The sequence below is a fragment of the Atta colombica genome, unplaced genomic scaffold (genome assembly GCF_001594045.1).
Source record: "Atta colombica isolate Treedump-2 unplaced genomic scaffold, Acol1.0 scaffold121, whole genome shotgun sequence".
Taxonomy (NCBI): Eukaryota; Metazoa; Arthropoda; class Insecta; order Hymenoptera; family Formicidae; genus Atta; species Atta colombica.
Genome location: NW_017259208.1, coordinates 630,773 through 646,378, shown reverse-complemented (window position 1 = coordinate 646,378; position 15,606 = coordinate 630,773). Strand labels below are relative to the sequence as shown.

Sequence of the window (15,606 nt, the reverse complement as noted above, 5' to 3'; positions counted from 1 at the left end):
ATATATATATATATATATATATACACATATATTCACATATATTCTTGTGTGTCTCACGAGTTAGGTAACAGTAGAAGAGAAAACTTAGCAGAATCGGGTAACTCACTAATATTATAGTGCACCTTCCGTATAACTATTCTACAGATTTTATGGCTTCAATTGTAGAAAATGACACATATAATAAAAACTGTATCTATTCAATTCCTGTCTTCTATTAATTTTAAATATTAGGTGAAGAAATCCATTTTTTTTGCATGAAATTGAATGGAAAAATAATGGATTTCTTTTTACTATACCTAATATATATTTTAAATATATATTTTATTTACATTCTAATTTCACTCTTTTCAAAGTTAAAAATTTTCTCATCTTATCTGAAATTTTTTTGAACAAAAATATATGGAGAGTTCTTAGAGAATTTTTTTACAAGATTTCAATAAATACTTTGTAAATTTACACATAGATACAGTATATACATAAATCCAAAGTTAATAGTTTATACTTTAATAACTTTCTACACAGATTAGATAAATCTATGTTTATAGACATCTATATATAAATACATTAAAATTATTCTACCGATCACACATAGCATAATTCGAAGGGTTTATCATTTTTCATCTTGAATGTAATTTTCTAATAATTACATATTACAAAATGTTTCTTTGGTTATCTATAATGAGCCACAGGCTACTGAAGGAAATGCGCGACAGCCCGTGTGCATTATATAATTACAAGTTCCACAATTTGTGGCGTGTATTACATTAATACTGAGCTTCACGGTCCTACCGACCTTCCCATGTGATTAGTTTAGTTAATTTTCTCTGTTGAGGGCTTAAATTGATCCCCGGAGGCGTTGGAACGTTTAAGATTATTTCCATATATATCACCTGGTAGAAATTATAAATTATGAGTACAATTCGATCACATCACATTTTTATCAACTAAGTTTTATGAACGCTCTAAAATTTTCGAAACTTTTCTTAACATGTTAAATATTGCCAATTATTTTCTCAAGTAAGGAGAGCCTGAATAGACGAAACATGAACTGATAATAAATTTTCAACGTCTTTCTCGCTTCTCCTCGGTTTACTTGTAATAAATAAACGTTAGAAGTTTTATTGCGTTTAATATTAACCCCTACACATACAAAGTATGTATACAACAACGAAACATGAGGATGTTTACCGTGACTTTATAAACTGAAACATGAATTACCTACATGAGTACGACGAACATAAAGTTATTACATACATAATCAGTTATCACGTTAATTATTATTGTGTTTTATAAAACCTCTCCGTATTATGTTACTATTTATATTAGAAACTAAATTCATATTGCACGAGAAAATGATCAGTATTATATATATAATGCAAATAATTCAGGATGTAATTAATATATTTCCGTTTTCGATTTCGAGTTTCAAGAAAGCTATTACATAGTCTGAATTATTGTACAGCTTAGAGCTTTTTGTGGTGGATAACAAGGTAGGAGCTTAGCTTTCATAGCTGTCTATTGTGCGAGAAGACTTTCTTTAATGACATTACCTGACGTCGCATTGCGTCAATGCGATATTGGCGGACTTTTCAAGCACTTCGGTTACAATGACTCTTTCATTGAAGCACGGCTAATAGAAGTCAAAACTAATTACCCCGTGAAAAGAATTGTAAGGTATTTATTTTCTAAGAAATTATTATGAAATTAGAACTAATCACCTGTAAATTTATTTCATTGTCAAGATTTGGATATAACTGAAATTCTATATCTTTGAATTTAATTTATTTTATTTAATCATTGGACTTATATAAGAATTTTAGAATTCTCGGAGGAAACATAATTCTTTTGAAACCATAAAAATAGATTAAACTTCACAATACGATAAAAGAATTATCACATATCTTATAATAAAGAGAAAGATTAGATTCAATAAATGATTGAAATATGCAACTGTCATCTCATAAATAGACAGATAATTAATAATTAAACAATAGCTTTTCTAAAACTGGAACTCTTATATCGAACATCCATTTTTATCGATTCCATTTTTAATTGGCGAATTCGACCCAAATTGTAAATTGAATTAAAGTTAGTAACAAAATATTTTAAGGGAACTTTCTATCTTTAATGTCAGAAAAGTTAGCAGCGGCGAGGTAGCTTATGTTTAAACTCTATTTTATCTGCGAACATCCGTTTCATGAAGTACAGTTTTTGCGATACAATAGTGAAACAATAGAAGTAGCTTAGTATTTCCACAAACATGCAATTCATCACTTCGTCACAAGACTTTTATGACACAGTTACGAAGTAATGTCCCGTCTTGACAACGTGCCGCGGTATCGATTTATTAGTAACCTGCACGCAATGTTGATAATAGCACAATATCAACCGACTACAAAGGCGGCTAAAAAATAATTGCCGTGTAGTTTTGTTACGTTTATGAGTCGGAAATACTTTGTTTATCTGTATTATTAGCAGTATAAAGCATTTCATAGAAATTTACTACTGTTTGGGAATATAAAATTACGATGATTTCTGCAAGAAAAACAATCATTTAGAGATAGAATGATTAAACGAAGAATACATTATACTTATGATTGTCAGTATATTACAACATTACTTATTATAATTGTACAATGTTATCACGATTTCGTTTTCTCTCTACAAAATAAGAAAGTTTTAGATACTTGATTTCTAAATTCCAGATATGATCTCTAAATATGATTTTATAATACTTTTTTGTGAAAAATCGTTCTTGAATATGTGTTACAAAATTTTCACATTTTATACTTATTCTGTTGTATTGTGACGATTTTAATTTCGCGTTATATATTAGATATGTCAATAAATAATATACCTATAGAATTATAGCATAATAATAGAAACGCACATTGCTGCTAAATTTTCATTTCTTAATTAGTATTAATTAATATTCATTTCTTAATTCTCATTTTCCCTTCCATTAATTCTCTAGGGGCGAGTGTCGCAAATTTGCACCGTTCACTTTAAAATTAAATTCATGATAAATTCGGAGTAAATTCAGAATGTGCAAATTAATTATATTTAAGAGCTGAAGAGGGAAATATATGTAACATTTAACATTGAAATATAGTACTTCTACCCGTCAGAAAAACCAGAAAATACATTTATATAAATCAGAATGTAAATATTGATCGATTCTTCACTTGCAGCTCATTTTTGAGTAGTAAAAATTGTTTTTTTAACGATAAGACGATGCCTTAGAGAGATAAATATTTTTATCTAAATTGCTTTGCTCTTACTTTATCATTAAACAAATTCTTAAAAAAATTATCAATTTAACAGAATGTATTCGAAACATACAATAGTTATATAGGCAAAACAATTTCGCTTAATCAGATTATATATATATAAATTATTATTCTCATTTCAATTTTAAAATAAACAATTTTGTAAACTGCATGAAAATTTAACATCCTTTTTTATATTCTCGGATATTCTCATTACTTGAATTTTTACTTATTACTTGTAAAATGGAATCAAAGAGATGGTGTCGTGTGTGTGTGTGTGTGTGTGTGTGTGTGTGTTTGTATTAAATTTTTGTATGTGTATACATTTATATTCTATCTTTTTTTATAATAGAAAGTTTGTGCAATGCAACCGACAGGAGAATGTCGCCGTTGTTCTCTGGCTCGCGCATAGTCATCCGACATTATTACTCCCATTTCCCGCTCGTTATCGTGATGAAAGTGAATTATTTAGCAGCAGCTAATTAATTAGTACCATCGAGAGAACACAGCTGTCTCATCGCAATATAATTTCCCAGGCCAAGTGACCTCGCTGGTGTGTGGGATAATTACTCACGGATCTGTATTTCCGTCGCGTCTTCGAAACACTTTGCCATTATGATCATGGTTTTTTGTTGTCGCGATTATGACAGCCGGTATTGACTGCAATCGGTGATGGTACCGTGGTGGTGGTACCGAAGGTAAAAGGCAGATATCTTTACACGGAGTTTGTTTCGCAAAAGAGGTAACGCTTCGTAACGTTCTTTTTGCGTTATCTGTAGTTATTGCAAGTTTTGCGAAAATCATTAGTTCAATTATGCCAGCTACAGTCAACCTTCTGTTTATCGATAGTAGCAAAACAGTGCGTGTCTTTGCCACTCGGCATAACACAAAATAAACTTGTCTCGAAAATAATATATTGTGTACCACACGTGTATCGGAGTTTTGAATTCTAGTTGAGATAATATTTTCCACAATAAATTATTTACAGTTTTTAGTAGATAATATAGCTACTAATAAGTAGTTTGCTAATTTTATTTGTGGTGCTATTATCCCAGTTCGACTTATAATTGCGCCTGTGATTCACTTGATGTTAAAAAATACTTCGAAGTATTTTTTGATTGATCAATTAGTAAAATTCTTCCGATTGGTCAATCAAAAGTTTCGAAACATTTGTAGCGTCAAGTGGACCGCACCTTGCGTTTCAAAACTAAAAATGATTTTGACGTGGCAGTTTACAAAACTGAATATGTATAAATAATATAAATTTTCACCAAATATTATTTAAAATTCAATAATAGATAGACCGTTGAGGCTTTCGTTATATATTTATGGTCTTAAGACATTTTTGTTCAATATATATTATTCCCAAAATAATCCTGCGATTGAACTATTTTTTCATAAAACTGTACATTACTGCAATCAATACGATGCTATAACTAATAGTATTTATACAGCACAATGCGATAAGAGAATACCGATATGCACGATAAATAAGTTCATCGCCAATTCTTATCTGATTCATATATAAACATAAATGCGTATACACTAGTCGCATGTCATTGTATTGCCAGTTCTATTTGTATGAAAACTGTTATGAAACTCGCGCATCGAGCAACTTATCGAAACAGAATGTCCTATTTAAAAGTGATATTCTCTTCGCGATCGATGTGTATACGAATTAATCATGTGCTAAGTGCTTACCTAAGTGTCGCAAAGTACTCTGGTTACCCTTCGCTGACGTATGCACTTTTCGCCCGTGCGATCTCCTCATATTTCCATTCCTCGTAATCGCCATATTGTATGCAGCAAGTATAATCGAAATTTTTCCAAAAACTTGGCATAAAATAATCTTTGCGAGAATCATTATTAACAATATCATTAAAATAAATTTTAATAAAGTTCAAAATGTGTCAAGAGACACCAAAATATCAAAATATTACATATTAAATATCACGCATAACATATTAAACGTACAGACATATCAAATATTAAATCTCTAGACATATAAAATATTAAAATATATATATATATATATATATATATACACATAAATATATATATATACATAAATATATAAATTACTAGGAGAAATGAAAACATGAGTGGATATTCATTATGATCTTTTGATAAATATTATAGAGAAAAGCAATCGATTTTTGTAACGAGTTTTCATTCGTTTTTCGCAAGTCGAATCGCGAGTTTATCTTGATACGATATATCTTGATACTATACGTAATGTGCAGAGAAGAAAAAGTCATGATTTCATCCGTAATTCGTAGAATTGTGATAAGCGTACGTAAAGCTGAAGTGGATCGATCTGTCGAAAGAATTCTGCTTGTATCTTCCGGGTAACCTTTATATATTATTATAATATTATCTCTCGGGAATTCTCGATACGCACCATCGAATCTGTAATGAACTCGGTTCATCTTTCTATTGCAGAGCGCTGAAAACTGGCCACCTTCAGTCATGTGATTCCACGAAGGTCTACACAATTAGTAGAACACGGTTGTGAGTATCTCCGTTTTAAGCCTTGTCGAGAAGTCCTTATCGTGAGTCCACACGCGGCGGACTGGGTGATGAGCTCGTGGTACAAGTGGAAGACTGCCGCCGTTGAAAGATGTTTCGCTCCAAGATTCGCATTCACACGTGTCAAGTGATATTGTTGACGTCACTAGTATGGTTCCTGGTCGACGTCATGGTGCTCATGCTCTATTCGGATTGCATCGGAGGGTCCGGATGGGGTTGTTCGGACAACAAACAACAACAGGCGCTTCAGTCTGAGGAGCCGCTTCAGCTGCATCCGAAAGCCCAGATCAGAGAGCCGCAAGCAATAAAGCAAGACTATAGTAATAAGAGACAATATCTGCAGTCGGAGCTGCACCTGTGGCGACCAGCGAAGGTCGTCAAGGAGAATAAGGGAATGCCTGGCGAGATGGGAGCGGCGGTGGCCATCCCGCCGGAGAATGATGCCAAACAACAGGAATTATTCAAGCTAAATCAATTCAATCTGATGGCCAGCGACATGATCTCCTTAAATCGATCCTTAAAGGATATCAGACTCGAAGGTTGTAAGAATAAAAAATATCCCAAGTATCTTCCAGACACGAGTATCGTGATAGTTTTCCATAACGAGGCATGGACCACTCTACTGCGGACAGTCTGGTCCGTGATAAATAGATCTCCTAGGTCATTGCTGAAGGAAATCATTCTCGTGGACGACGCGAGTGAGCGTGGTACGTTCTCATCTCGGTTTCAAATAAGCGTAACGAGTATGACGAGCACCAATGTTTTTATCTCGGGTTTTACTGTTTATGTAGTATAGATTGATTTGTAAGTCCTGTATCATATAACAACGAACGATCAACGCAACTGTATATTTAAATGAAAGAAAATATAAACATTGATATCGAATCGATAAATAATTGCAAGAATTGTAGTTTAAATCAAAGTGACGGGTAAAATTTTATTTTCTAGAGCACCTAAAGCAAGATTTGGAAGATTACGTAACTACGCTGCCCGTTCCCACGTATGTGTATCGCACCGAAAAAAGGTCGGGCCTGATAAGAGCGAGGCTGTTGGGAGCAAAACATGTCAAAGGACAAGTAATCACGTTTCTAGATGCGCATTGCGAGTGCACCGAGGGTTGGCTGGAGCCGCTATTATCAAGAATTGCTAACGACAGGCATACTGTTGTCTGTCCAATCATAGACGTAATCAGCGACGACACCTTCGAGTATATCTCGGCCAGTGATATGACCTGGGGAGGTTTCAATTGGAAATTAAACTTCAGATGGTATTATGACGTTATGACATATAACATGAAATATCATGAATTTTAATAAGATTACCTTCGTATTTTAACCGAAATAGTTAAATCTCTCTTGCCTTTTAAAAAAAAAGAGACACACACGAAGAAAATTTGAGTTGCAAATGTGAAAATCTACATATTTTGCAAGTCATGAATAGTTAGATTGACATATATAGTTAAATCCGCTTAAAATATTAAATCTATCGATCTTATATATTTTATTTGATATAAATTTATATCTCCGTTAAATTATGATAGTTTCATAAATTCTGCGATTTTTACACTACCATATCTACATAAATTCAATACTTCTCGTTCTAATTCAGTTAATCTCTATATGTAATGATTTGAAATATAATCAACAATAATCTCTCTCTCTTTCTCTCCTTCATGTATAATTACGAGCTGTCGAGTTTACAAATTTACGATTCCCGCAATATTCACCACAAATGTGTATATATACACTATATTTATTGTTTAATTAAATTAACTGTATTTATAATTAATAATTCGAAATTCTCTGAAACTGAAACAAAACGCGTTGGTAATCTGTCAAATTATATATTAGTGAATTTTATGCATTTGTGACATTTAATTTTTTATCTTTTTGAACAAGATATTAATATTATGTTAATTTCACTCAAAAAGGTACAGAGTTGCACAGAGAGAAATGGACAGGAGGAATAGCGACAGAACGGCACCGCTACGAACACCGACTATGGCCGGTGGATTGTTTTCTATTGATAAAGAATATTTCTACGAGTTGGGTGCGTACGACGAAGGCATGGACATCTGGGGTGGTGAAAATCTTGAAATGAGCTTTCGGGTAAGTATTCTTTAAGATACGATGAAGACAATTGCTAATTTAATTAATAATCACAAAAATTTTATACAGTATGAGATTATATCCAATAGTCTCAATATCATTTGTGATCAACAATTTAAAAAATTATAACAATGATTATTTATAAGTACGAAGGAAAGAAGATTGAAATGTTCATTACGAAAAACGAATCATTTCTAATATCCATTAGTAATAACTCTCGCCTCTATCGTATTAAAGATAATTGTGCAGTATGTGACAATTAGAATATTTGACGAAGAATTTTTAAAGGGTCCTTCAAAGGGTATTCTATAAACTTCCACTGTTATTTGTGAGTCATAAGTACCTTGTAGGTGTGGCAATGTGGCGGAACATTAGAAATCAGTCCGTGTTCACATGTGGGACATGTATTCCGGGACAAGAGTCCATATACATTCCCTGGTGGTGTCAGCAAGATAGTCCTGCACAATGCGGCTAGGGTGGCCGAAGTCTGGATGGATGAGTGGAGAGATTTTTACTATGCCATGAATCCAGGTTAGATAATCAAGTGTATCGTTTAATTAATTTCTCTTCAATGTGTTGTACTGAATTGCGCTAAATGATGCCATTATTGTGCACCTAAATTATATATATATATACATATCCCATACATACTATCAGAATTCATGTTATTTGTTACAAATTTTTGTTTCTAAAAATTATTCAATATATATATAAAAACACATATATCCGATTTGAAATAGTAATTTAAAAAATTGTCGAAAAATTTATAAAATTCGTTAAAGAATTTGATGTATTGTTTAATTATTTCAAATTTCCATATAGCTGGTACTCATATAGCGCTTATATCGAAAGCAACGATATTAATTGATAAAACATTTTTTTGAAATTTTACATTATTATATTCTATACAATATTATTCAAGCGAAACTCTTATATAAATATATTTGACGGGTATCTGATACAAGCCGTTTATATTATCTCTCACAAATATTATTATAATTCATGTAGCTATGAATTGCAATTGTTTTTGAATGCATTATTTTCTGGTTAACAAGTTATTCTTCCATTTGACTAATAATTAATAACAGTTTTGTATTAATATTACATTCTCATAAAATGATTTTTAACACATTATTTATATATTATATACACGAAGATATATCATAAATTAATTAAGTTAATCATTTGTATGTGTTATGCATATTATGATTTATATATTTACTAATATTTCATACATATTAGTAGTTGTGTACATTATATTTCTAATATCTAAACTAAAATTAAAATCTCTTACTACAGAAATTATTCTCAATCTTGCTGCTGTTGCTCGAAATACTTTACTTCAGTTTGTTTTTTTTTTTCGGTCAAACAATACTTCAATACAATGAAGAATTAAGGAATATCCCGAGGCATAAACATGAACATTAAATGAACACTTCAGATATATTTTATTTCTATATCTCAATAAAAATGCTGGTGTAGTCTTAACCACTCATCCATCCAGCCGACTAACCAATTGAAAATTGCGCTTGCTTTTAATGGAATTCTCTCATCAAACTACATTATAGGTGCCGCAAGAGAAGAATTTCTAAATCCACCATGAGCCGCAGAATACCGTTATTATATTTCTCATGTGTTATTCTTTTTCTTTTTGTCTCTTATCGTGTGATTACCGTTTGTAACTGCTAACACACTAACAGAACTGAGTTGGTTAGATATGGATGTGTGGTGGGACATTGGAAATTGCGACATGCTCGCACGTCGGGCATGTATTCCGTAAGTCAACCCCGTATACCTTCCCGGGCGGTACGAGCAAGATAGTCAACCACAACAATGCGCGGCTCGCAGAAGTTTGGTTGGACCAATGGAAGTACTTCTATTACAACATTAATCCAGGTAGCACTAACACTGGCGTATCTCGTACAAAAAAAAAAACAAGAAAAAGAGAATCCCTATCCCTATACATTTCTTTCTATGTATTGATTGCTTTGCGCTACAGCATGTTGTGGAAGAAGTCTGTGCATGTCTCTTTATCAATCATTTTTATTATTTACGGCTTCGGGTGCTCACTATTTCTATCAGATACCCGTTAACATTTATTTAAAACATCATTGCTATTACGTTCTCTCAACACTATAATATTGTTACTTAATAATCCAACAGAGGATGGATGTACAATAAATATATGATGTACAATAAAGAGAACAGTAATGCAAATAGGATATGTAGAAGTATACTTGGAGAATAAAAAATCACGCATGGCATTAAGGGTTCTATGTGATACTATTATAAAGGTTATTATTAAAGAGAGATATTCTATTAGAGTGACAAACATACAAGTAACAATAAGAAAGCATACATGTACTCATAGTAGCTTCTTAATTAACATATGTATAAAATTATATATACTCAAATATAAAACAATTTTAATATGAAGCACAATACATCTCTGCACGCTACATTTGCAGATGTATGAAAGTTATTCGTATATGTATATATAAATCAATGCTACTTCATAAACTTCTTTAAATCTTTCAGATTTCCAAAAAGATACGTTGCGTAATTGCACACTTATTTTTTAGGAGCAAGCATTGGCATTTAATGTATCATACAATATAATTCCATGGTCGCAAATTTCTTTATTTTTTTTTAGCACTAAATTCTCTGACAAATCTTCTTTTCAACCAATTTATATGCAAGCACGATATGTAAAAAAAAAAAAAAAAAAATACATGTGAATAAGTTCGGCATTTATAAAATGTAGCGTTACAGAAAATCAATTCTTTTAGGGGCGCGAAATGTTGACGTCGGTGATGTTTCCGAGCGGATAAAACTCAGAGAACGATTGAAATGTAAAAGCTTCAGATGGTATTTGGAGAATATATATCCAGAATCGCCGATGCCGCTAGATTATTACTATCTCGGTGATGTGAAAAATATTGAAACGCAAACTTGTTTGGATACTATGGGCAGAAGAACCGGAGAAAACGTCGGCATTAGTTATTGTCATGGATTAGGCGGTAATCAGGTTTGTGTTTATTTTAAATATGAAGTAATACATGTGATGGTGATCAAGAGATATTGTTTCTATTTTGAGCGTACGCTATTTCTGATGAAAGCTGTATTATCTAGGTATTTGCTTACACTAAGCGGCAACAAATAATGTCTGATGATATGTGCCTTGATGCAGCTAATCCACAAGGTCCAGTAAAGATCGTACGATGTCATGGCATGGGTGGTAATCAAGCATGGGTTTACAGTGATGAGGTAATAAAGATGAAAATATAGAAAAAAATACTTAAATATCTAAAGCAAACAAATCTATAGATAAAAAAAGATAAAATTATGAAACATACAACAATAATATCAATTAATAAACGGATAATGAGAGCATTGACACAGCGCGGTACTTGGAGCGCAATACATATAATAATTCTCAATAATTTTACATTAATATTATATATAATTGTATTATGTTATATATATATATATATATTATCAATAATTTATATGGTATTGCAGATAACGGTTTAAATCGAAACGTCCAAGAATCTTGTATAGACAATTAAATAACATAAATTATTGAGAATATATTATATGTATTGTGCTCCAAATATACGCTGTGTTAATGCTCTCATTGCCTATTTATCAATATTTTATTATTATTGTTTGTTTTTCAAGAGCCCTATTAAATATATTTTGTTTATAAAATATATAGTTTCAATAAATGCAATTGATGTTTAATATACATCATTCTTTTCAGACCAAAATGATTAAACACACAAACACGGGTTATTGTTTATCAAAACCCCACTCAGGCGATCCGGCGCAACCTGTTTTAACGCAGTGCGATGTCAACAACATCGGCCAACGATGGATAATGCGTAGCAAATTCAAGTGGCAAGCCAGCTAATACGAATCAACTTTAAATTTTAAACGCAATATTTGTTAATAAGTTTAATGGTAACCGATGGACTGATCGTATAAGATCTTCCCAAGTGCGTGTACGAGAAAAGAGAATGAAGTATTATAACCAGTGACGAAGAAACGATTCAATATTACATCTAATGTGTATGTCAAATAAATTGATAGTGCGCGAAGAATCGATTCTCGTCGGAAATCGCGTCAGAAATCGTAGTTAAATAATTAGATTCTACAGGATTTGTTTACCATTGATGAGAAGCAGTATCGAGAATTTACTTCCTTGTGGTACGGTCCTTACGATACGCCTTGCAATGCACAATAGTGACAGAGATGAATTTCTCTGATCGCGTGTGAACATAAGTGATACTAAACGACGAACGAAGTGAACTCTTTTTTCTTCTTTCCTGACTAAAAAGGAGTAAAGAAGAAATCATATCAGACCACTGTTATAAATATAATTGTTAATAAGAGAGAAAGAGAGACATATTTGATAATTTCGGATGAATGCAATAACGAATGATTGACCGTTAAATCAGTATGCAACGAAATGAAATGTGAATATGCTAAAAATGCATTGCGAAATAATGACGGAATGAATGCTGGAATGTCAGTGAAGTCGATGTAACGGTACCGATAATAATATAGAAAAATTATTATTGTACAATCCATTTAATAATTAGGGAAGAGCACTGAATCTTTTTATATTCATGTTTCTGATAGTTCCTCGTTGCATCTCGTTCAAATAATTTAACTTTACGCATTATTTCGTGCAAAGGATGTACTTATCAGAATTTCTAGCGATATGTAGAATTCATCAGGTTTTAGTTAGATGTATACAATTATTAATTCTCGTTAAATTTTATTGCGGAGACATAATGCAGTTTCAATGCGAATGTACCAGAGTGTCTTCCATATTTTAATGATAGCAGAATTTTCTAGCATAATCAGCTATTGTGAACTTTTGCGAGTTACTTGTTAACTACTTTCCTGAATATATTTAATTTGCGAATTAACATGCGACAAAATATATACGTTAAAATAAAAATAAATATTATACATAAAATTATTTCAAGCAAAACAATTTTTGAGCATGATGCATTTAAAGTGCACTTGCAAATTAAGTAACAAATTTAACTAAAATGTAACAGTAATTGCAGAGAAGAATTATGATCGTTTATACAAAGATGAACAAAATCATCTTTATTTTTTTTTATCCTGGCACCTTTCTCTTCGATAAGTTGCAAAATAATGTTTTTATCCTTCAAACAATTATAAAAATGATTTTATTCAATATATTCTCAAATTAATTATTGTATAGATTCTCAATAGATTCTCAAATTGTTATTGAAAACAAGAAATGTCGTAAGTTTACATTCTTGCAAATAACTTCCGACACAGCTTTAAGATCTTCCCTATCTGCTATTGAATGACGAATATACTCATTATTCTTATGTAATTCAAAAGAATGTTATGGTGGTGGTGCAACATTAATAGCTTGACATACATTTGTCTTCTTAAGACTGTGGTATTTATTTTTGTATAGACTACAAATTGATTTATATGTTGAAATACGCAGTATGTCAATCCACTTTATAGGTAAGTGATAAAGTGTTCGATCGCGATCGAAAAATGATAGTCAATAGTACCTCTTTGCAAATACGTCATTCCTTACAGGCTGATTTCGTGGAGAATGCTATTATTAATATGAATAAAATTGCTAATGAATGATTTTCGTTTTAATCATTTGCTCAATAAATAATAACGTCTTTAACTTCACGGTTCAATCGATTATGATAATATGAAAGAACAGTTTCGATTATTATAATAACCTGAACTGCGTAAGCATGATCTTTTAAAGACAATAAAATTATTTGTATACGTTAAGTTTATATAATGCATGTTTCTATAATATTCTATAATAATTTTAAACATTTTTATAATAAGTAAAATTTGTAAAAATGAATGTATGCATTAATGACATTTAAACCTGAATTTTTGTTTTTTCTTTTAAAATCAAGTTTAAAAAATGAAGCCTTTTAAAAAATAATTTATTTATAGTTGTTAAAATTGTACCATATAAGTATTCTATAGGATATTATAAAATAGCAATGAACATACACAATTACATCTTGTTAGAATAAATAATTAGTTTCGTTACATATGTGAAATATTGGTATCATTATTTTAATACTTATATAATTTCTTTAATAAATGCAAATGTTCATGACTGTTTAATATTTAGAAAATAGCTTCTTTAATATCCTTAAATAATTTGCATTTTATTAATAATAAAAGATTAAAGTCAAATAATTGTAATGTTGAAACGTAGATAATGAGTTTGACAAACATCCAAAGTATTTAATAAAATTAATATCATTTTAATAAAATTCAATCGTAAATGTCATCCTCATTAATCTGGACCCATCGAAAATTATATTCGCAATAGATAAAAAATTTAGTTCTTTATTTGCTAACTTTTGCTTAAAAAAATTTTTTGTTTCAGCTGTTTAGCAGAAAATCGAATTTAAAATGGAGGAAGAAAGCTTAATATTAATAAGTCCAGCTTCCATTAATAATGAAAAGAAATATAAAGTACCGCTACAATGAAATTATCAGATTTTTTGCTTATATATTTTTTTCATTATTATTAATGTCAAGCTGGATTCCCCCCCTCCCCCCCTCTCTATTTTAAATTCAATTTTCTGCTAAACAGTTGGAGCAAAAAAATTTTTTTAGTAAAAAAGTAGCAAATAAAGGGCACTAAATTTTTGACCTATCACGAAAATGATTTTCAATAATGGTGAATTCAAGTTAATGAGGGTCATATAAGTATGTTATGATTGCTCAGATAATTCAATATCAATAAAAATGGTTGGTTTGTATTAAATAAAACAAATATGAATCGTTAAAAAGATATTTATTACATACATTTACTGTTCTTTGACTTCACGTAATCTACGTACAGCTGACCTTACTGAAGCAGCGGCTGTCGTAGAATATACCCATGCACCGCCAGCAACTGTCCTTTTGCATCGTTTGCAGGACCAGATTCCTACAACACTGCGTTTCATGGCCTCCTGTTAAAAAAATAAAAATAGTGTCGTTTAACACAATTGACAGTCTTCTGAATTAATTGCACTAAATTATGAAATAATGTTCCTACAAAAGATTTACAATAGATAGAGATTTACAATAAACATCTATGATAAAAAGAAATTATTATATCAAAATCTTAATTTAAAAAATACCAAACAGAGAATTTATCTTTCCAATTCATAGTACAACAATTACTCACCTTGCCACAAAACGAACAAGTATATTTGCTGTGTTGGGTAATTTCCATTTTCTTGACCATTTTCCTAAGGGAAGCACCGTAACGGGTGCCATATTTACCGGTGATTCCTACCTTCTTCGTGCGTTTCGCCTATTAAAATTCAAGTAGTTTTAGGGTCTCTGCACTACAGGTAATTTCGATGATATTAAAAATCAGAAATATATAATTGAAGAAACGCTTTCAAAACATAACCTCGTTATAAGGTTAGAACTCTCACTCAAATGTGTAATATTAGCACTTTACGATGAAATATATATATAAAGAATTTTTTGATAGCCAACATTCTTATTTGATAATCAACATAATGTAGATTTCAGTAAGATTTTATACGTAAAATCCGATAAAATACATTACCATTTTTAACAAGTAGAGATCAGTCTCGTAAAGAACCGGAAAGAATCAAGAAAGAAGTGAAGTAACCTTACACAGCACAGACAGCACA

General features: G+C 31.1%; 2 protein-coding genes across 2 annotated transcripts in view; one reads left to right on the top strand and one right to left on the bottom strand.

Moving 5' to 3' along the window:
- Positions 1 to 12,845, top strand: part of LOC108694680 (polypeptide N-acetylgalactosaminyltransferase 5) — a 24,807-nt gene extending 11,962 nt beyond the window's left edge. Inside the window, exons 2-8 of the mRNA XM_018204316.1 lie at positions 5,712 to 6,505; positions 6,747 to 7,065; positions 7,729 to 7,906; positions 8,257 to 8,437; positions 10,696 to 10,934; positions 11,039 to 11,173; positions 11,670 to 12,845. Of these exons, the coding sequence (XP_018059805.1) occupies positions 5,890 to 6,505; positions 6,747 to 7,065; positions 7,729 to 7,906; positions 8,257 to 8,437; positions 10,696 to 10,934; positions 11,039 to 11,173; positions 11,670 to 11,819 (1,818 nt within the window). The 5' untranslated portion in view covers positions 5,712 to 5,889 and the 3' untranslated portion in view covers positions 11,820 to 12,845. The remainder of the gene's footprint in view (positions 1 to 5,711; positions 6,506 to 6,746; positions 7,066 to 7,728; positions 7,907 to 8,256; positions 8,438 to 10,695; positions 10,935 to 11,038; positions 11,174 to 11,669) is intronic.
- A 1,885-nt stretch (positions 12,846 to 14,730) lies between these two features.
- On the bottom strand, positions 14,731 to 15,606 carry LOC108694637 (60S ribosomal protein L37a). The gene is made up of 3 exons (XM_018204239.1): positions 15,519 to 15,606; positions 15,126 to 15,254; positions 14,731 to 14,907 (listed from the first exon to the last, which is right to left on the bottom strand). Exons 1-3 carry the CDS (start codon positions 15,519 to 15,521, stop codon positions 14,761 to 14,763), a joined length of 279 nt encoding a protein of 92 aa, XP_018059728.1. The 5' UTR covers positions 15,522 to 15,606; the 3' UTR covers positions 14,731 to 14,760.

Bases quoted from the DNA above. Each gene is read 5' to 3' on its own strand.
- LOC108694637 (XM_018204239.1), bottom strand. The intron at 14,908-15,125 runs GTGAGTAATTGT...TTTTTTTAACAG, and splicing joins CTTGTTCGTTTTGTGGCAAG to GAGGCCATGAAACGCAGTGT.